This window comes from Physeter macrocephalus, chromosome 4 (genome assembly GCF_002837175.3).
Source record: "Physeter macrocephalus isolate SW-GA chromosome 4, ASM283717v5, whole genome shotgun sequence".
Classification (NCBI taxonomy): Eukaryota; Metazoa; Chordata; class Mammalia; order Artiodactyla; family Physeteridae; genus Physeter; species Physeter macrocephalus.
The window spans coordinates 16718171-16742370 of record NC_041217.1 but is presented as its reverse complement, the minus strand read 5'-3'; the positions used below and the strand labels follow the sequence as shown (position 1 = coordinate 16742370).

Genomic DNA, 24200 nt, shown 5'->3' with positions numbered 1-24200 from the left:
CTACCAAACGTAGGGTGGATAGCTAGTGGGAAGCAGCTGCATAGCACAGGGAGATCAGCTCGGTGCTTTGTGACCACCTAGAGGGGTGGGATAGGGAGGGTGGGAGGGAGGGAGACGCAGGAGCGAAGAGATATGGGGACATATGTATATGTATAACTGATTCACTTTGTTGTAAAGCAGAAACTAACACACCATTGTAAAGCAATTATACTCCAATAAAGATGTTAAAAAATAATAATAAAAAAAATAAAACACTTGCATATTGAAAAATGGTTGCTTCTGAATAGGTCAGGGGTGGTTCTTCCTTTTCTCACAAATAAAAGATTCTCTACCATACTAGGAAACAGAAAATATTAAAAATACTTCAGGCACCAAACATGGTACAGCTACTTTTTTTAAGCTAAGAACTCACATATTGTCATTCACGTTTCGCGTCCATTCCTGTCTCTGGAGCTGTGCTCTGGCCTCATTTAGCCCATCCATCGGTTCGGCCACTCGCAGCGTCGGTTCCAGAGGCTTGTAGCGCTGTTCCCACACTTCAGAGACATCGCGGAAGGGTCCCTGACAAGAAAGGGTGAGGTAGATAGTTTGTGATTTATGACCAAGGCTACTGAATATCTACAAAGAATAACAAGTAGTATTTACTAAGTTATTTTTAAAGAACAACTTATTCTTCTCTGAATTAGAAAACACCTGAAGTAAGAGCATCACATCTTCAAGAAACGTTCACACAAGTGCAAGTGATTATACTAAAAATGTTTTAAATTAGGCAGAATTTTCCCCACTTACATCAAAAGAGTTTTCATGCTAGAACTAGTTAACTTGTAGTTATAAAAGTTGCTTTGTTTTCTAATTTTAAAAAGCACGTTTCTTATAATTTAAAAAGAATTTGCTCCCATTTTGAGTAAGCTAAAATATTAGAAAAGACCCTGGGCACAGTTTTCAAATAGATAGAAATCGGACGGCAAGTTTTTTTTTTCATTAAAATAAAGTTTTTAGGTGAATGCCAAACCTTACATTTAACTGGTGGCCTCCTCCAAAATATAGAAGGGCCATATTTTAAATTATTTTAAGTGTTTTTATTTAAATTCTAAATTCTATTGCTTAATAACTCTGCTACAATAGCGACCATTTAATGACACAAATATATAGCAAAGTCCATAAGCTGCAATGGTGTGAAGGGGTTTACAACATATTCCACCTTTAAATTAGTAGTTACTTATAGTAGTTACTAGAACCCACTGGTTATCTAGTTTGTATCATATGAAACACAATACAAATCGGAGGTGGCTCGAGATTTTGCTGTGCCATCAATTACATTTTGTTTTCGCCACCTTTGTTGTGCAGGAGAGAAGTGATATAAAATAGACAAAGATTTCTAATCATATCCCTTATCCTTAAAGATCTCTTCTTTAAATAGGTTATCACTAACAAGACACAGCTGGAGTTACTGCAAGCACTGAGTGAAGACTGGGGGGCTAATAAAAAGAAATGATTCACGCCTCATTTATGTTCACTTATGTTTTACATTAATAGAAACCAATAATAGGAACCAGTTACCATAAAAGTCATGGACCGTAAATAACACAAATGGCAAATAAGTATCATCTAGTACTTTTCACAGCTGGACAGGAGGATTGCTATATTTGAAAGTAGTTAATGGATTTTTATTGGAACTTTATTTTTTAAAGATACAGTAACATGATTCCAAGTTCAGGATTAAGAAATCAAAAGAGGATATTTTCTATAGATTTTTAATCTTTCACTTTGACAAATTCTGTGGTTTGAAAAATAATATTTGGTTGTGTTATTAGGGGCAAATTACTTCTCTAGACCTCTTCTCCTCGTATGTAAGATGGAATAATAACTATCTCACAAAATTGCCCTTAAGATACATAAGAAAATATAAGTAACACTCTTAGCATTGCACTTAGAACCTAGTAAATACGCAAAAATTGTACTCCTAGCTTTATTATTATCTTACTACTCTTACTTTTAGTTTCTAGAGGAGTTTGAAAAAGATTTTGAACAATAGTAGCATCAAGTATACAAACAAAAGACCAAGGCTATGACTTTGAAGGGGCCTGCATTCACAAGGAATAAAATCTTCTTGGTGGCTAATCTCTGCCGTCTGACCTTTGTTGATGTATCAATATAACACATACCCATTTGAGGCTTACTGCACTACTTGTTCTGGAACTTGCTATTTCCAGCAAGATTAGGAAATGAAAGAGGAAGCCCTACTTAAGCAGCAAAATTTAGAATAAAATAGACACACTCTTCTTTTTTCATTAACTATAATCTTCATGCCCACAATCCTCCTTAAGAATGTCCATTTTTCTATGTGTTTTAGTGCCTGATCCATACATTTATATCTTAGACAATTAATGTCTTGCCTTTGAGCTTAACAGACCACCTTCCTAGTCAGCAAACTTGGCCTCTACTGTCAAGGTTCTCTTATGCCAAAGCTTCTGTTGAGACTCTTTTAGATCTCAAGTGATCACTTATACCAATCATACCTGGAATGAGGTAGCATCCCAAATTTCAGACAAAGCTTCAAACTTCAGCTCTGCTCATTGTACCCATTTCCAAATACGAATCCCTAGACTGTGTAGACCATTCAGGATTCAACCTGAACCTATGAGACTTCTTGGGCTCTTAGCTATAGTTCTCCAATATTTGACTTTCTTTGCCTTCAATCAAGTCCAATTATGAGTCAAATATATTTATATTCTTCTATATTTTTAATAACCCACATTATAGTCATCTTGTATTTATAAACTTTTCTCAAAGCTTAAATAATAGTGAAAATTGTTTTAAACTTGCTATTATTGTCTCACACATTTAAGAAATTCACCTCACAAGTGCAGATAGACTGTCAGAGTATAAATAGTATCATTTGGACTGTAGTATATATAATCTCAAATGTCTCCAGTGATGTGGGTACCTTTTTATTATAGATAAGTACAGGAAATGGGGTTCAGTCAAAGAAAACCACATTAAGAATCCCATTCTGTGAAAACAGGAAAGGAAAGAAGAAAAAAAAAAGCAGGGAAGGAAGGGAGAAAGGAAGAAGTCAAAGATGATAAGAGAGAAGGTGGGAAGAGAAGATGGGAAAGAAGGAAAAATAAGAGAAAGAAGGAAAAGAAGGATGAGAGGATATGATGGGGGTGGGGGAGGAGGACCAGGGGTAAGTAGGAAGGAGATGGGGAAAGAAGGAAAGGGAAAGGAAACAATTAGCAGGGATAATTATTTTGTGGTATGTTAGATAAATGTACCTTACGAGTATGCATGTGGGTGTGTGTACCTGTATATGTATATGTGTATGTATATACACATATATAAACTCTTCCATACAGATGTGTATTCCACATACATATGAATGTATACCTTTATATAAATGTATATGTATTTTCCATGTATCTTTATATTTAAACCATTGTGGGTATAATAAGAAATATATTTGGTCTTTGTCCGAGGTTCCTGGCACAGAGTTCCTAAAACCTTTGCAATTTCCTGATGATAGGAGTATCTTTTGTTACTTGTAACAAGAATACACCTGAGTTTAAGCTAATAAGGTGACTTAGGCTGGAGTCCCTAGATAGCCTCTGGGTGAGACTGGTCACCAGAAAGACCAAGTGATTAGAAGCTTGGCACTTCCCTCCTGCAGGGAGGGGAGCGCTATAGAGACTGAGGGAGGAGAGACAGAGACAGGAAAACAGCCAACCATGTGAGTGACCCTGGTAGAGGATCTCCCTACCCTCCTCTCCTTCCTCCACAGCTGAGCTTTTATATGAAATCACGGTCCCGGCTGACACCTTGACTGCAACTTCATGAGAGATCTTGAGTCAGAGGCACTCACCTAAGCTGTACCCCCAACGCTGACCCATGGAAACTGTGAGAAGAGAAACGTGTGTTGGTTTAAGCCATCAGGCTTTATACATAAATATAATATAATTTATTATCCAGCCATAGATACACAGAGGCAAGGCTGTGTAAGAAGCTAACAGGCAGCAGTTCTGGGGGTGACAGAACTGCTCTCTGGGGGTGAGAGAAGTGTTGCTCTCGGGAACTTTTAGGACAGTGACCATCATCACAACCCATCCCACTCCACCCTTTAGCCCTAGGAAGTCATTTGCCAATCATGCTGTATTCTAATCCATAGTGAAGATTTTGTCTTTGCTTGAGCTTTGCATTGTTTTGGGCCCTCTTTAATTCTCCAACTTATACTTTTTAAATGACTCCCATGCAAATTATGTTTACAATTGTACAGAATCATGTGAACCATCAGATGAGAGGCTAAATTAAATAAATTTGATAATACGTAGGATTTTTGTAGCAACAACAGGTTATAACAAGTACAGTTATTACACTATTGTTACAGAAAAAGGCTACATCCTAGCCAAAAATCCTATGTGTTAATTTCACACCCAGAACAATAAAATTCAATACCAAGGAAATATTTATTTCTTTGATATATATTTTACATGTACTTCATTTTTATTATTTAAAATTAGATTCTGGGGAATTCCCTGGCAGTTCAGTGGTTAGGACTCAGCACTGTCACTGCCATGGACCAGATTCAATCCCTGGTCGGGGAACTAAGATCCCACAAGCTGCACAGCACAGCCAAAAAAAAAAAAATTAGATTCTGTAAAAAAATAATTTTCTTTTCTTTTCACAAAGACAAAACAATAACTTTTTATAAAAAAACAGAAAGAACACGATCACTGACACAATTCTTATGTATGTATACGTATAGCTGATTCACTTCATTGTACAGCAGAAACTAACACAACATTGTAAAGCAACTATACTCCCATGAAAAAGAAGAAAGTGAATAATAAAAGTTCGAAGACAGAAAAGTTAAACTGAAAAAAAAAAAAAGCCTAATGAGTACCTGACATCGTTTCCTGTCAACGGGTGGCAGGGTTCCGGACCGAGGAAAGGACCGGGTACTTGTGCAAGCCAGCCAGCTGCTAAGGCTGACGGAGTGCTTCGCCTTCACGTTAGGTCTTCGGGGTGTTAAAGGCTTTGCCTGCTGTAACCGCAACTCCCATGGATCAGGATCTTTTCTGAAAGGTGAGTTGTATATACCTGGAATCTAAAGAAGAACAACATCATTTTTTTAAAAAAATTAATTTATTTATTTATTTTGGCTGTGTTGGGTCTTCGTTTCTGTGCGAGGGTTTTCTCCAGTTGCGGCAAGTGAGGGCCGCTCTTCATCGCGGTGCGCGGGCCTCTCACTATCGTGGCCTCTCTTGTTGTGGAGCACAGGCTCCAGACGCGCGGGCTCAGTAGTTGTGGCTCACGGGCTTAGTTGTTCCGCGGCATGTGGGATCCTCCCAGACCTGGGCTCGAACCCGTGTCCCCTGCATTAGCAGGCAGATTCTCAACCACTGTGCCACCAGGGAAGCCCCAAACAACATCATTTTGATTTTTATCCTTCATTTTCACATAGAATAAAGGGAAGATAAAGTTGTACCACATAAATTTTCATATGTTTAAGGACTATGTTAAACTACAACTCTAGCTCTTAACTAGAGGTGGACTTTAGATTAGTCTAAGGACGTTACAAAATACACTTTGTCTCCAGACCAACAATTTCAGAATGATTCATGGTTGAAGACTAAACATGTTAAAAACAACTAATAGAAACTATAGTTTCTATCTGCTGCACATGGCATATTTGATATAATTGTATTTGAGAAAAAAAATAACAGGACAAAAAGGCATTCATTTTGTATTCTAACCATTCACTACATATATGTATACTTAACCAGCTCTGTAAGTCATACATTCACTCACACAAACTCAAATATACAATGCTTGAACCAGTTTCAGGTACAAAGTATGAACTTAATAAATATTTGATTATTTGAAAGATTATTCATTATACAACCTAATTAATGGCCACCATTTTAAGTTCTTTACTTTAAAATAATGAACTGGTATATGTATATATATATTATATATAAACGTACATGTGTGTATATATATGTGTGTGTATATATATGTATACAATCATTCAAAATAACATCCTGTATTTAATGAGTTGCATTCACATGGTTAGGTGCATTATTTCTATATCATCACATTACCCTTGCTGTCTATCACTGACCTTGTCACACACTGCATCAAAATAGTCCAGACTTATTTAACACAGTGCCTGCTATGCAATGGAGGTTCAATAGATGTATGCAGGATAAATGTTAAATGCACGTTTAGCATATTCCACTTTCTGAAAATTCAATGACGTTTGAATACACAAACTGCTTAGAACTATATTTTTACTCCTTTCCTATATACAAATGCATATTCATGAAGAAAAGCTATATTTTAAATGATAGGATGACTTGTGTAGTTGCTCTGTAGACATTCTAGACTAATGTAAAGAATGTATCCATTAAACCTATCTGGTTTTCCCTAAAAATGTGCTTTTCTCTCATGCCACCATCATATCCATAAATATTTCTGGTTGTTATATTTACCTCTTGGAATCAGCAAGTCCAAAGTATTATGACTACCTACGGTAGTTGTCTTGGAAACACTATCCTAGGAAATTTTATTTATTTTATTTTATTCATTTTTTTTAACATCTTTATTGCAGTATAATTGCTTTACAACGGTGTGTGAGTTTCTGCTTTACAACAAAGTGAATCAGTTATACATATACATATGTTCCCATATCTCTTCCCTCTTGCGTCTCCCTCCCTCTCTAGCCTAACTCCTCAGTAAGTACAAACCTCTCTCTAATACCAACTCAGGCTAGATTCCGTGTCCTATCCCCAATGCTTCCTTAACAGCCTGGGGACAACTCTGTCACAGTACTTATTACATTGGTTCAAAATTATCTTTGTGTGTGTGTCCATCTTCCCTAAGCAAGCCGCTGGGTCACAGGGACTCTACGTTAGGTATTTCTGCATCTCCAGGGCCTAGCAAAGTGCTTAACACGTAGTAGACACTCAAAAATGAATGCTAAATGCTCGTGTAGAAAAACAATGCGCTGTTCAGAAAGGCCCATAAAGTCTCTATTTTACTCTTACTTTCTCAAGCCACATAAATATTTTAGTAAAATGTTTGAGTTTATTTCAAAATCTGATTGACTTCCTTCAAAGTTATAGATTATATCCTTTTCATCTTTCTTAAAAAACACTTCAGGTTTAATTTGCTTTTGAATACATTGTGATCTAGAACTAAATTATCACAGTCCCACTGAGTCATCTCCAACTCAAATTTTTCCTACGCTAAGGAAAAAGTTAATGTAAATATATTTACCTATTTAAATTTTTTCTTGAATTGGCTCTTCTTTGAGACTTTTTTCCCTATACAATTTACATAAGATAAAAGTATTGGAAACATTATAGGCATTGTATAAGCCATTTTTAATGTCATGTTAACATTCTCTTACTATAATACTAAATACGGAACAAGGTGGACACGTAAACAGATATTTTTAATGATGTTAATATAAGAAAATTAATACGCATATGTATTCAAAATAGCTTTTGGTGGACAGTAATTTTTAAGTGGATGGTAATTTTTAAGATGATTTTTAGGGTGATTTTCTAAGATGAGACTTTATCAATTGTAATGAGAAGAAAACAATAAATAGTATACTAAAAAGACTATTCTGACATAAAATAGAACTAAATCTCCATAGTCTATGAAAGAGATATAAGAGAATACCATTCTGTTTAGTGATGACCTAATTAACCGAAGTCTGTTAGTTTATCATTTCCATAATCTTACAGATTAAAATGGTAAAATGCATACAATATAACTAGATTATAATTTACCATTTAAAAATATCTATCTACCTGAATAACTGCTACCAGCTATTAACTTTGCCCCCATTAGAAATCTTCCTTGATCTCCTTCACATTTGCATGCACATGTATACATAGGCTAGATGGGAAATGCAAATAGATCAGTAGACATGATAGCTTTCTTAAATTATATTTTGCAACCTATATGGAGACCTCCTCATGTGTATTCTCTTTGCAATTTAAATCATATATAGATAGAAAATATATTTTAATTGAATGGAAAATGTATCATTTAAAATCTTCAAGGTGTCAGTATTTTAGAAATTAATTTAATACATTTGGCTAACTTTTGTCAATGAAAACGGTCCAGCCCCCCTCAATCCCTACAGCAAGCAGAGACCCTATCTACTTATATTAATATGGTATCCATTTAATTATTATTTCTTTAAGTTAACGAAACAACCCGAACTATTGTCTCAATTGCTATATTTCATTAATTTGTAAGCCACTTTGTGAATAATGGTTTGCTATGGATTTTTTAAAAAAGTATTACTATGAGTCAGAGAAGACGAAGTTAATCCTCGGGGACTATGACATATTTTTCCGTTTTCACATTTTTCACAACTTAGAAGGGCTAATGCCAAGCTAGCTTTGGGGACTTCATTTTCAGCAATAATTTTCTAGAGTGACCAACACTATGGGGAAATCTGTGCTAACTGTTTAAAAAAAAAAAAAAAAAAAAAAAGAAGCCTACAACTGAGTTATTTGCAGTACTGTCATGCTAACATTCAACTCAATAAGACCCAAGAAATCTCAGGAGAGGACTTTGCTAATAGCTTCTTACTGACCTCCTGTATCAGGCCCGGCTGCTGACTGGTGGCCCAGTGGTGAATACAGCAAATGAGGTGTGAAAGCACTGATTTTTTTTAAAGGCTATGATTCTGACTCGTCAAAATGAAAGGAAAAAAAAAAAAAAAGGCAATGAGTTATATAATAGATATATATTTTTCTTGAATTTCCCCCCTTCAGACCTTCCATCATGGGAACTTAAGCATGACCTAGAATATTAATTATGCCAGGTTGAACAGCGAGCAAATGTACCATTTGTTACCCGGTCACCCTTAGCATTACATTAATATTTTGAACCATTCCATATTTCTAACAATCTATCATATCAGTTGGCTCTTTTCTTCTCAGTTTTTATTCTTCTACTGAAGTATTCTAAGGGAAAGCACTTTAAAAAATGCAGTTGACTTGAAAACAAATGGATTTATTTGTTATATTTGGAGCATCTACTGCTGTATTTCATGAAGAATGTTTTTATGGTCATTTTCCACTCATACACTGATCTTTATTTTGTAATTGCCTGCGGGAAGCCATAGTCTAATTTTTTCTCTTCTCTTTGTTATTGAGGTTTACTTTTAAAACGAGTTTCTGTAAAATAAAAAGAATTTGAAACAGGACCAGGTACACCTATAATTCCCATAGCACGATTACTACTGCTTCCATTTCAGATTTTATCAGATTAGAAACAGTAATTTCTCATGATTTCAAAGTAACTGCTTATTCCAGGAATGAAGAACTCTACCGAGTAGGTGGGAGAATTCAAGTTTTACTTTTGCAAATGACAATTACACAGCAAACAGGAGTCACTGATTGCCACAAAAAGAAACAAAACTAAAAAGTATTTTCTTCATATACACATTACTATATATAAAATAGGTGAACAACGAGGAACTACTGTACAGCACAGGGAACTATACTCAATTTTAAAAAAAATTTTTTTATTGAAGTATAGTTGATTTACAATGTTGTGTTAGTTTCAGGTGTACAGCAAAGTGATTCAGTTAAATATATATATATTCTTTTTCAGATTATTTTCCCTTATAAGTTATTATAAAATATTGAGTATCTTTCCCTTCAATATCTTGTAATAACCTATAATGGAAAATGATATGTATAACTGAATCACTTTGTTGTACACTTGAAACTAACACAACATTGTAAATTTTACTATACTTCAATTAAAAAAAAGGTTTTTAAAAAGTATTTTCTTGCCCCATGAACCAGATTTTGTGACTATCATGAGAGATGAACAATTCTAAATGGAGGGCTGTCTAAAATATGTTTGAGTTCTAAGTTTTAGTAAAAAATGCTTTCAAAATATAAGACACTAGGCAAGCACAGAAGAGTAGTAAAGGTCTCTAATAACTAGAAAAGTGGAAGTGGGCCAGGGAACTGCGAATGAAATATTTGCTGGGGTGGGGACTGCTGAATCAACACTGACCAATGCTCTTCATCATAATTATCGGGACATACTAGTGCCAGGGGATTTATAAAAATCCCACTCAGCAAATAATTGCCCTGCCGTTAGGAGACAGAGTGTTAACACACTGTCACAGGCCAGCGTTTAGTAAGATAGTCTACATTCAATTACTCTTGCTGAGAACTAAAAGGAAACATGGTCATTTCTCAGATACAGACAACAGTCATGTTAACCCTCAGATACAGCACCCCAGAAGGAATAACAATTTCATGGAAACATTAGGGATTCACAAAGGATATATTTGGTATGGTTCTTATCTATCTAAGGCAAGTTTTTTTTTTTTAACTACAAATGCTTTTTCTCATCTTTCACTCCATTAAGAAATAAAATGTTTAAATGTCTTCAGTCAAATTATAGAGGGGGTGTGTTAAATGCAGACCCCCAGATATAGCCGGCTTTAGTAGGTTAACAAATGATTTTTATAAATCATTCGGATATCCTAATCATTATTATATGTTAAAATATTCTCATGAAATGTTGATTAAAATGAAGAAATTTAAATAAGATACCATTCTCCATATACTAATTTAATTCAATAAATATTGAGCATCTTCTAACTTAGAAACACTTTGCTGGATCTAAGGTGGGTACAGAGATAAATAAAAAGTGATCACTCCCTTCAAGCCATTCTCGGAGGGGGCGTGGGGAGAATGATTTTATGACTGACAATAACACAACCAGCCTGTAGTAAGTGTCCTCTAATAACTGTTTAAAAGAAGTATACACCAAAGGTTATGGTAAAGGTATATACCCTTTAGAAAACCCTGTGGAAAAAGTATCTGAATTTGTTCTAAAGATGGGTAGAATTTTGGCAACACTAAAAGGAAGAAAGGTAGTCCAGGCTAAGGGAAGGGTAAAATCAAAGACATATTTGTGGGAAAACATAGGCCACTGTTCAGTGAACATCACTTTGGCCAGTTTAAGCATGAAGCTATAGTCAGAAATGAGCTTGTGAAGATTAATTGAGGCCAAATTCTAGAAGGTTGCAAGATCGCACTTAGTTCTGCATATGATGTGGATCTGTTGATTTTCACATTCTCCTTTAGAAGGTAAAAGTCTGAAGCAGGCCCTACTGGTGCACAAAGCATATAGAAACAGACCCAGTGGAAACCTAGGCAAAAAACACAGTTGAAAGAGACAGAGCAAGCATCAGAACCAGACTCTGATATGGCAGGGGTATTGGAATTATCAGACCAGGAATTTAAAATAACAATGATTAATAAGTTAAGGCATCTAACAGATAAAGTAGACAGCATGCAAGAATGGATGGGCAATGACAGCAGAGATATGGAAATTCTAATTAGGAATCAAAAAGAAATGTCAGAGATCAAAAACATTGTAAGAGAAATGAAGAATGCCTTTGATGGATTTATTTGTAGACCAGACATGGCTGAGGAAAGGATATATCAACAGAAACTTCCAAAATGGAAAAGAAAAGAAAAGCAAAAGTAGTCTGACAAAAATGTAACAGAATGTCCTAGAATGGTGGGACAACTACAGAAGGTCTACCATACACATAATGGGAAAATCAGAAGGAGAAGGAAGAAAGAAAGGAATAGGAGAATTATTTGAAGTAACAATGACTGAGGATTTCCCCCAAATTAATGTCAGGCACCAAATCACAGATCCAAGAAGCTCAGAGAACACCAAGCAGGATAAATGCCAAAAAACACTACAAAGCAAAGCAAAACGAAAAAAACCCTACACCTAGGTATATCATATTCAAACTTCAAGAAATCAAAGATAAAAAATCTTGTAAGAAGCAGACGGGATAAACACCTCACTTATAAAGAAGCAAAGATAAGAATTACATCCAACTTTTCCTCAGAAACCATACAAGCAAGATGAGAGTAGGGTGTAATATTCCACCCAGAGTGAACCCTAATATGAACTATGGACTTTGGGTGCTAATGATGTGGGAGGGGTGTAGACAGTACAGTCGTCCCTTGGCATCCTCAGGGGATTGGTTCCAAGATCCCCCCCACCAAACCCGCAGATACCAGAATCCGAGGACGCTCAAATCCCTTATAGAAAATGGCGTAGTATTTGCATATAATCTTCACACACACCCCAATACGTTAAATCATCTCTAGATTACTTATAATACCTAACGCAATGTAAATGCTGGGTAAACAGCTGCCTATGCACAGCAAATTCAAGTTTTGCTTTTTTGAACTTTCTGGGGTTTTTTTCTTTGAATATTTGAATCCATGGTTGGTTGAATCCACGGATGCAGAATCTGAGGATACGGAAGACTGACTTCATATGGCAACTTCCCGCTCAAGTTTGCTGTGAACCTAACATTACTCAGAAAAAAGCCTATCTTAAAAAAGTTAAACACATGTTTAACATATAACGCAACAATCCCATTCCTGGGAATTGATACAAGAGAGATGAAAATATATGTCCACACAAAGACTTGCATGCAAATGTTTATAGTGGCATTATTCACAGATGCCAAAAATTCGATGTAATCCAAATGTTTATCAACAGGTTAATAATTAACAGAATGTAGTTACCCATAGAGTGGAACATTATTCAAAAATAAAAAGAAATGAAATACTTACATATACTATAACATGGAAGAATCTCAAAACATTATGCTAAAGAAGTTAAATGCAATACCACATATTGCGTAATTCCATTTTATAAACTGTCCAGAAAAGGCAAATCTAGATAAAGAAATGTACAGAGGCATGAGGTACATGGAAATCTCTAGACCTTCCACTCCATTTTGCTGCGAACCTAAAACTACCCTAAAACAAGCTTCAAACTTATATTTAGTCACCCTCCATCTGCTCTGCTTTGAACCCCTCTTACCCTCTACAGGAAAGCCAGAGTAATAACTACAAATAAAACAATTGTTTTGGTCCCTAAAAGACTATAAATGGGGACTTCCCTGGCCGTCCGGTGGTTAAGACTTCACCTTCCAATGCAGGGGGTGTGGGTTTGATCCCTGGTCCGGGGAGATAAGATCCCACATGCCGCATGGCCAAAAAACCAAAACATAAAATAGAAGCAATATTGTAACAGATTCAATAAACACTTTCAAAATGGTCCACATCAAAACAAATCTTAAAAAGATAAAGGCTATAAATCGCTTTTCAGTGCACCGAAGAAAACCTAACAAGTTCTTAACAAAGTCCTTTGTTCTGTTCCAATCTCATTTAAGCCACTCTAACCATCCGTCACTACACACCATCCACATTGGCTTGCTTTCATTTCCTCAAAACATGCCAGGCTCTTCCATGACTCAAATTCATCAAAAATGTTTTTTCCATCTGCTTACTTGCCTGGCCAAATTACACACATGCTTAAATCTTCACATTAAATATCACTCCTTTAGAAAGACCTTTTGTGACCCCATACACATTGTCCTACTATACTATTTCTCCCAAAGTTCCCTGTTCATTTTCTTCATGGCACTTATCACTTTAAGTTATTCACATATATGACTATTTGTTCTTTAATGTCTATCTCCCCAACTAGAATTTAAGCTCCATCAGGGTAAGAATAACGCCCATTTTCCTGACGTTTATATACTTAAGTTTGTAGTTCTCAACTCTGGCTACACAGTAAGTTCATCTGGGCAACTTGAAAACTACTATGTCCAAGCTCCACCCTAGATCAACTCAGGTGGTATCTTTGAAGCACATGTCTAGGCATTAGCTTAGTTTTGTTTTTAAAGAAGAGCTGAGAACCCTGACTTATTACCCATCTCAATACCTGGCTCAGAGTAGACAATCAATCCATGTTTATCTGAATAAGTGATATAAGACCAGAAGGCTGTAAAAGGAAGCAAATCCTGTTTATTCAGAAGTAAGAAGAAAGACCAGTGGAAATAGAAGAATGACATGGACAGGGAGTATTTTATAGAAACAGAATCAAAAGACATGGATAATAGGTTAATCAAGATATAAGGTACACTACCAAATGTAAAACAGATAGCTAGTGGGAAGCAGCCGCATAGCACAGGGAGATCAGCTCGGTGCTTTGTGACCACCTAGAGGGATGGGACAGGGAGGGTGGGAGAGAGATACAAGAAGGAGGAGATATGGGGATGTATGTATATGTACAGCTGCTTCACTTTGTTATAAAGCAGAAACTAACACACCATTGTAAAGCAATTATACTCCAATAAAGATGTTAAAAAAAGAAGAAGAAGAAGACAAGAATGTAAGGGAGTGTGGAGTTACAGAAAATCTTGCCTTTAGAACCCTAGCAAGAGTTCGCAAGAAGAGCAGTTATGTGGGAATATTCATCTCTGTTTGGGGGATGTTAGGACTGAGCTTCCCACAAAGCATTCAGGTTGAAAGGTCCAGTGTGGCGTTGTCGGAGCAGTCTGGAACTTAGGAAAGAGGTCATAGCTAGCAACCGGAGCGTTTTCTGAATAAAAATGGCTGAAGGTGTGAAAATGGATGGAGTCACTGAAGGGGAGAATAGAGACTGAGGGACTTTTTTCCAAGAAGTCTTAGTGATGTGTATATAGGAAGTAAGAGGGAGAAGGGAAGCTCATGAAGTGAAGGGCAATGGAAAGAGCGAACAGCGGGTGGGTGGGGGCAGGACATCAGGGAGAAGGTGGTTTCATGGAGGAGGTCACCGGGGTCAGATGTCAGAGAGGGTGGGACAGCATGAGGATAGACACTGTACACCTGGAATGGTAATTAGAGGCTGACAGGTGACCTCTGCAGAAGCAGATTCTGTTCTTGTGGCAGAAATCATATTGTAATCCATTGAATGTGAGGAAGAAAAAAGAAGTGGAGGCTGGTTTGAGGCTTCCAAAATATAGCAATATCATGATGACTCAAAAAATCTTGGGACTGAAAGAATACCTTGTTTTTTTTTCCCCAGTCAGGATTTCCCTTTAACCATATTGCTTTTTGAAAGAATTTCTGAGAAAGATTTCATGTAAAAGATTTTCTGGGAAATCTTCCCCATTAAACAATTCCTTTCTCTCTTTATCTGTAAATGTCAGGTCAGTCTTTTACTGATCCCTGCAAGAACTGGATGCAAGTGGCTTGTTTTCCCACTTAGGTAATTTCTCTAGACCTTCTCCTTTCCCCAACCTGCAGCAAACCCCATCTACCCACCACCAGTGTGGCTTCCTTTACCTTCTCGTTTGTCTGCTACCTTAGCAGTCTCTCCAGCTTTGGCTTTGCTTTCTGTCTTTCCATTTGAGTCATGGCCTTGATAGTTTATAAATAATTATAAAATAGTGAAATTAGTGTTGACATGGAGAGATAGCCATCCCGGGAGTAGACCATTCTGTGGGCATAAGATATCTGGTGTTTGAGCCGGATCATGAAAGAGGAGAAGGGATTTGTTTGGTGTGTAAAGTGAGGAAAGACATTCCCAGAAAGCAACAAGACGATGTACAAAGGAACAGAAACTTAAATAACTTTGATATTGAAAAAAACGATAAATACCCTCATATGATAGAGTAAACAAGATACACAAGAATTATTGAAGAAAAGTGAGAAGAAATGACCAAAGAGTGGGAGTGTCACTAAGGCCAAAGAAGGTTACCAGATCACTGGTGTGATGAGCAGTGTGCAAACCTCTGAGAGGTCACAGGAATTTATAATTCGGAGATTCCTGGGTGACCCGATCAAGAGTTTTTCTCAGTAGAGCAGTGGAAGTGGAAACTCCATTCACAGTGATCTGAAAACTCCCTATTGTGATTCCTCTGATAGACAATTTCCATACATTCTGAACTGGCTCCTTACACACACAAAGGAAGCCTGCATCCCCTAAGGAAAATAGAAGAAACATAGTGAAGGATGTTTTTATGACCACCACCCCCCTAGAAACCTTCCATTATACACCTTTTTTCTACTCCCTCTGGAAACCTAGTGTTTTCCCTTGCTTGGTTCTTCTACAGATGATTTGATTTGAAAATGATTCCATAGTTTGGGTTTAAAAGATGACTTCCAAGACAGTTAGTTGCTAAAAGAAAAATACTTGGCATTACAGACACAGGCAAGTAAATGAAAATTTTCTTTTGTTAAAGAAAATGTACCAGTGGCATGGAGCATTTGTCACACTTTATTCCCAGCGTTCTATGGGGCTCTGCAAAAAACTGCTATCCCACGAGTCTTTGAAGAAGGATTTTTTTAAGCAAACAAGAGAAAGTCATTTTAAATTGTATCGAAGTATAGGACTGACTGCCTCGTGGGCATGGAATGCTATGTTGCCTTAATCTGGTTGGCTACAGTCTTGTGTCCACATCCTAAAGACCACCTCATTTTCAGATCACTGTGCTCTCGCGTAGTTTTGTTCTGAAGACCTGTGGCTTCTCGTACGGAAACTATTAATTAGTACCTATTAGGTACAGGTTATACCTGCCGCTTTGTGACAATTGAACTGGGTGATAAGGATTTTTTTTACTTTTCTGTATGTTATCGCCAATAAAATTTTATTTTAACTTTTTTAGGTTATCTTTTTTGCTTTCCTATTTTGCTCTGGTCTCCTCGATGGTGGGGAGCCTGGAAAATCCCATCCAATATGCTTTACAACCCTACTACCTTTTATTACTACTTAAACTGTAAGCCCCTCCAGTAGTAACATAATTTGGCCACAAAATAATCAGCAGAAAAGTAATTTTTTCAAAAGAAGTTGGCCAATTAATATTTTTGATGAAAAAAACTGACCTGGTCTAAAACGAATAATAGTCTAGTCTCTACTTTTTTGGGTGTACTACTGGGTTGTTTTACAAGTTTGTATGTGATTTTTTTTTTTTCAAAATTTGAGGAAATAGTACTGCCCTTGTACTTTTTAATCTATAATTCACTTCAGTCTATAATATCACTGTGCTAACTGAAATAAAAACATAAGCACAGCAACTTAAATTTCCCCATAATAGGAGATAGCTGGATCAAGCAACAATTTGTCTATTTGTTTCTGGTCAAATTGATTATGCCCAAATAAATTTCTGCTAAATTAATCACAGCTCTCCTTTACATTTTCTGGTACACTCATCCTCAAAACCCTGTTACTTGTCCCAACCCTCCTGATTCCCTTGCCTATAATTCTTTCTGCCTTGCCCTGTGGATCCTGTCTCTGGTCTACGCTACCCCACTTCCCTATGCCCTCAAGCTTTTCAATAAATACATTCTCTACCTTTTTTATTGCAATTGAAGCTGCCTTCTCCTCGACAGCACCACTTTCTTTGCTGCCTTACTGAGCAAAACATTTCAGTATTTCCCTGTATCACAGTGACCAGGGAGAGATTTGCATCATCTCATTTCTCCAATGTCACTTTCAAACCACGGTCAAATCTACCTTCTTGCAGTCTGAATATCTCTTTTTTGTCCCTCCTTATGTTCCAGACTTGCTGGTCATTCCCCCCATATTCATGATAGCCTTTGGCACGTGGTTCAGGCTTCCCTTCGACTGTGTGTTCTGGCATAATTTTAGGTGATTTCATATACAGATGGGCAACCATCCCAATAGTTTATCTTCACAGTTCTTTGACTCCTTCACCTTCACTGACCTTCACCCTGACACAATGTTAGCCACACCCTACAAAAACCTGTCGTCCAGACCTGCTCTGTGTTAATAATTCAATAAGCTTAGACACCAGTATCTCACATTCTTATTTTTACTGACCATAAGATTGATTCCCTAAAGATCTCAAGTCCAGGGATCCCTCAAGTTTTTCCTACTCTACTGTCTCCTTTTTGCCCTCACTTTTTCTCCTACTAATATGAGTCACATGGTTGATTATTTTAATGACTCAAGTCCCTAACATCCACCATCCTGTCATATCTACATGGCCATGCCCCAAACCAGAATCCATTCAACTGCACAATATGTTAGTGGTTAATTAGTTAAATCTGAATTCCCAACTCTTATTTCCTCTGTGATCTTAGCCTACATTACTTGACCTCACAGCAACATGGGTATGTCCTCTGAAATAACAGAACTATCTCATCAGGTCATGTATAAGTTTAAATACATTAATACAGCTAAAGCACTCTGAACAGTGCCTAATACAAAGAAAGCACTCAATAAATGCTAATTTTTTTAAAGAGGTAGTATCATGTACTCATTGTGACTATGAGCTCTGGTCTAGACCATCACATACTAACACTGACCTTGGGTCCTAACGGAATCTCTTTGTGCAGCATCAGTGAATTGGGGATAACTGTCTGCCTTATAGGGTGGTACATGAGAATTAAGAGAGGTAATTCGCGTAAGGGAATCCGAAGAACACTTGCCTCACAGTAAGCCTCCAATGAATGTTAGCTCTTGTTACCATTATTCTGCATGCTTACAAGCTCAGGCTACTGCCAACTGCTGGAATAAGTCATATAACCAGGCAGGCTGGAGATACTACATATCTGTGGGCTTCAAATCGACCTAATCCCTCCGAGCCCCTAAACAGCCCTCTCTCTGCCTATGCTTCTTCTCAGGTTTATTTTAGAAGATCAATCAGGATACTGAAGTCCTCAGACAGTAATTACTTCAACCTCCAACCATCGCTATACAAGTATCCATATACAATCCTACCCTTGTTTTGTTCCTTCCTGACTTACGAGGCAAAATTCTCCTTCCGTCTCTTTCAGCCTACAACTTTATGCTCATCATCACATCCTCTCCCACCTTTTCCAGGTCCACGCTTATTTAGTTATTTCATCTCTCCTGTCTTTTCAAGCTTTCTGCTGCAAGTCGTTCTTCTGTGAACAGGTACGAGTTTCTACTTTTATGAAAACCTTCCTCTAACCCTGCTTCCTCATCAAGCCTATAAATCTAATCAGTGGGAGTACGTATTTCCTATTCCTCCTGTTTTCATTGGTCTCTCTCTGCCCTTCACTGTATCAAAGAACAAGGAGTGAGTTCTCAGTTTGGCACATCAGGAAAGGAGCTGGTCCAGCCTAGTTTAGCCCCTTCCTCCCATTTCTTGAAAGTCAGCCTGTTTATGGGAAAGAAATATCCTTTACTTCCACTTGCTTTAAGATTCACAAGGATGGACTCAGTTTTCCTGCTTTGCTTATGACGGGGAAGAAGATTTAATTATAAAATTAAGTAGAAGCAAGTTTATTATTGCTTCGGATGCAAACTTCCAATACAGCTCTCATTGCTAATAAAACTCATACTGTTGATCTCCATCTATCTTTCTCTCAACTTGTTCTGAACTCGGGCAGGGAAAAGTGGGTTTAGGTATTGGGCTCTTTATCACCTCTCCCTTCTCAACCAAGTTTCCGCCCTGACTATTCCGTAACGGTGCTTTGGCAAACATCGTGCCTCACTTTTGCCATTAACTATATTGACATCTCAGATAGTGCTGAACATACCAATAAATAAAGCTTCAGTCTTATCATCTGGGACATACCAAGCCCACTTCTTTCATTGACATGAGCATTCATTAATTGAAAGAAACATTACTAGTTAGATCAAGAGTGAGATGTCAAAGACATTTGTGTTCTTATAGCTATCTCGTGATCTCAGATAATATGATCACAAAACAATGTGTAACTCCGTGTTGAACAGGATTCTGTTGTTTCAAAATTTCAGCTGATGCCTCAAAGGTGAAAATACTTAATAGATGACAAGTACCCAGCCTTACTCCTGTCTTTTCCTAACAAGGCGAACACATTGCCTAAAAGCTGCCCAGAAGTGCCCATGAAGGCTCGCTTGCCTTCCTGTGAGAGGGTCTTGCATATTAGACTTATGCCTTCTACCTCCTGTTGTTTAAAGGAACTGATCAGCTAATTCACACAGGGATTAAAGGCTAATGATGCTGAATATGTTGTCTACTAGATACCTTCAAATAAACAGAACTTGAAAGATATGATTTCAGCCATCATCCAGGAAAATATTTTTGAGATAGGACCTTTCTCAGCCCCCTTCAAACCATACCATAAAGAGAAAGCATGGTTTCGAAGACAGCCAGATCTGAGTTTGAATTTCAGCTCCACCCTATCTACCTGTATAACCTGGTTTGATTTGGGACATAAGGAGCCTTTAAAATTGTTAGCTTCCCCTACGCCTTTTCATTGTATATAAGATTTGCCCTTTTAAAAACAACATCAAATATATTTTAGCAATATAGAGATCAGTTACTAAAAATTATTATAGCTTTAAAAATTGTTTTTTAATAGTTTTTTTTAATGCAAAGAAGAACTAGTGAATAACTGACATTGGAATAAAAGCTTCCTTTCTTATTTTGAATCTAAAATTACTACAAATCAGAATTAGGACGTGTATATACACCATTCATTTATTAGTCAATTGATATTACTTATGAGCCTACTTTGGTATTAGGGATATTAAAACGACATGATTGCTTTCTTTTATGAATTCACCTACATTAGGCCGAAGTAGATGTAATCATAATACCAATGGTAAATGTTATATTAAAACATAGAGGGAGAAAAAAAGGAACAACTCTGCCTTGGAAGGTCAGGGAAAGCTCAACAAAAATTCTAGCATTCGGATAATAGTTGACAGAGAAGCTGATTTCGGTATGGCTACATAATTAAGAATACAGGTAAGATAAGTTGAATCATTTTAACGGTGTGAGTTCAAGAGTAATACAGATGATCATAAGTTAACTTATGTACATAAAGCATAAATATAAATAATTAATAGGAGTACAACAAAATTATATTATCCTAATGATTACAGTTTATTTCAATGAGATATTAGAACTGAAATTATATGCATATGTATATATACATGGTTTAATTTAAAAGTAAATGGAAAATAAAGCCAAATAAATTTAAGAAAAAAAATTTGAAAGTCAACTCATTAAGGAGGTTAACAAACTAAGCATCTTGAAAACATAATTTTTCTCTAAACTAAGGAAGGTTATATCCTTTCGGTAAATCTTTCCTTTCAGTACAATAATAGCTGTTAAGACATGCAGCTTATTTATTTTAGGTCCAAGAGATATTCACAGATTAAGATTTAAACATAAATTCTTTCCCTTTCCTCTCTTCTCCACACCTTCCTTCCATTTTCTCATCCTTTATTTTACTGTCTCTTGTGATACGGTGTGGATAACATAACTCAGTTTTCACTGAAATACTTCCAACTGTCAAAAGATACAGTAGATAGAAATGGCAACTGACAAGACTATTAGTTACACAGAAAATTTGCCACTTCACACTAAAATACTTAAAATCATGCTTGTCACACCAAAATGAAACTAATTCTATACATATTTTAAAATTAACAATTGTAATTCCTCTTTGGTTGTTTCTTTTGTGACTATAATAAATACATAAAATATTGAGGACGATTTCTATGTCATTTAAAATATTTACCTAATTTATATTGCATAAAATCTTAAGGTCATAGATGATTTCTTGTGTTGGGACTATACCTTAAATTAAACTCAAAAGTTAGGAAATACTCATGCTCTTAATAGTGGTCTTAATGACCAAATCAGCTACATTAGACAATGATTCAGTATCTTAACCACTGACTTAGTTAAGAGTTCATTTTAAGGAAACATTTGAAAGTATAATTGCTCTCCCTATGTCCCTAGTTTTAATACTAAGTGTGTTTGATTATAGGATGCAAGGGTTGGGAAAAGAGGTATAGAGGAGGATTAAAGGAGGAAAGAGAAGGGAAGAAAGGAGATGAATTAGACCAAAGCCTGAGATTTTAAAATGTGGCCACCAGTTACTCAGTTGAAAGATTTCTGAAGTTTTCCAATCCAGAAGAGTGAATTAAATATCAAGGATATATAGAGAGCAGGGCTTATCTATATAAAGTTACTCTTCTCAACTCACAGAAGAGCTAGGATGGACCATGAACTGACAAACTCCACCTCTTCGTCATGCATCAGTTATAATAGCATCTAACTTAGAACTGGTCTCAATCTAAACTATTTCTGAAATGTCCTGAAAATAGAAAAGTAATCATAATAATAGGATTAAATCTTTAAATCTACAAAATATTACAGACCCAATTATTTCATCAGATCTAGTTAGAGCAATGGTATAACTTCCTTGTATTTCTAGGCTTTGGATTTCATTATATTATTAAGAAAATTAGTGATATCAAAAGGAACCCCTCAAAACTCTGTCTTCTCTAATCAATGAAGAAATTGATAGGATTGATTGCCATGAACTTACCAGCAACATTAACATATACAAAACCAATAGAAATAAGTATGTAGTAGTTAGCTGTCAATTATTTTTGTGTAAAATGTTTATATACAATGCAATTTAAAATATTTAAATGGAGGAACATTTTACATTGAGGTAGGAAATGGGAACTACTTTTGTTATACATTTTATTCTAATTCTTTTCTGAGTTTTTTCTATTAAAGCTGTATTGAATACCATTTTTAAGTAAAAAACATACATATATATGTTTATGTTGTATATATACTTATCTATAATATATATCTGTATATGCATATAAAATTACTGGAAGAACATATACCAAATTTTTAACAGTGGTTATCTTTTGGATGGTCCAATATGAACAAATATTTTCTTCTGTGTTTATCTCTATATTACCAGTTTTTGGTACTAAATACATTTTATGTTTGTAATTAGAGGATAGTCCCAATAAACATTACTTAAATGTTATTTTTTAAAAACTGTATTGGAAATTTTACACAAGGCTGCATTTGTGTGTTTATATACATACATATACATATAAACACATACATGTACATATGTGTATGTATATATAGGTTATTTTTTAATACCTAATGAGAACAAAGTCTACTCCATACCCTAATACATTAAAAATTTACCCAGTCTACTGTATGGAAGTAAACTGACCCTGAGTTTATAAAATAAACTGTAAAAGAAATAAGAAAGAGAGAACTAAAGAAAACCAGGTGCTTCAATTTTAAAGATAGGACTAAAATAGTAAGGTTTATTTAAATGTCTGAACGCTGGATTTGGTATCTGATAAGCAGATGATTATTTAGACCATATTAAAATAAAAGTTAAAACTTATCTGAGCAAATTTAACCAGAGCAGCAGGGTTTGCACATAGTACAAAAATGTAGTCCAATCAGAGGTGAAATAACAGTGAAATTGATGAACCGTAACCTTTGGGCCCCTCATTTTGGTAGGCCCTTTCCAAGACACAAGGAGGGACCCTGGCAATGTGCTCACGTGGTTACGTATTTTTTGTAAAATTTGCAAAAGTAAGATAACATTTAATTCCACTGTTTCTCTATACTCTGCCTTATCCTCTGTCACACCTGGGTTGGGTGGTATGAGAGTGGCTGTGGACATGCTGCGGATCAAGCTAGGAAGAAGCAGAGGTGGTTATATATTTAATTGTAGTTGGATATATTTATGTATAGATTTATGTATACATTTATGGATATTTTTCTGGTACTTCCAAGTATACTTAAAATTTGTTAGCAATCCCAATGTAGGAATAACTTCCAGGAATATTCCTGTACTCACTGTGCAGACTCACCAGGAGTTACAAATAAAGGTGCAGATCTAGAGCCTGCATTGCAATACAAACATCCTAAGGGGTGTGGCTCTGGAAGTATGTGGGTAGTGGAAGAGAAACAGAGTTTGAGAGAGGGTGCAAACTGCCAGAATCTGGACTATGGAAAATCATTCCAAACTTCACATGTGTAAATTATAAATGGAGAATTTGATTCTCATCATTTCCATTACAAAATGGAAGCTCTCCCATTTCAAAAATGAACCCGATAATGCAGCATAAGCAAATAGAAATACATCATTTAACTTCTTATAGTAATGAGAAATTTAGATCAACATTCCTAGAGACAAGAGTGAATAAAATTTCCCTTCTCACTCTAGAAAATATAACAAAATTGTCATCAAATAAAGAAGCGATCAGAGAGTATGAAGCCAAAATATGGAGAACACATATTATAGAGCTGTCGGGCAGTCAATAAAACTACCGTTGTATTTTTCTATTTTGAGTTGTGGTATTTTCAGACATTAACATTTGAAATGTGTTTGAAATGATTTTTTTTTATACAGCAGGTTCTTATTAGTTATCTATTTTATACATATTAGTGTATATATGTCAATCCCAATCTCCCAGTTCATCCCACCACCACCACTTTCCCCCCTTGGTGTCCATAGGTTTGGTCTCTATTTCTGCCCTGCAAACCGGTTCATCTGTACCATTTTTCTAGGTTC

The 24200-nt window shown here is 36.1% G+C and overlaps 1 protein-coding gene across 3 annotated transcripts in view; it reads right to left on the bottom strand.

Moving 5' to 3' along the window:
* Positions 1–24200, bottom strand: part of SPATA17 (spermatogenesis associated 17) — a 195377-nt gene that overhangs the window by 74271 nt on the left and 96906 nt on the right. For all 3 annotated transcript variants that reach the window (XM_028488338.2, XM_007126127.4, XM_028488339.2), the window contains 2 exons: positions 4901–5104; positions 413–561 (listed from right to left, as the gene is read on the bottom strand). In XM_028488338.2, the coding sequence (XP_028344139.1) occupies positions 413–561; positions 4901–5104 (353 nt within the window). The remainder of the gene's footprint in view (positions 1–412; positions 562–4900; positions 5105–24200) is intronic.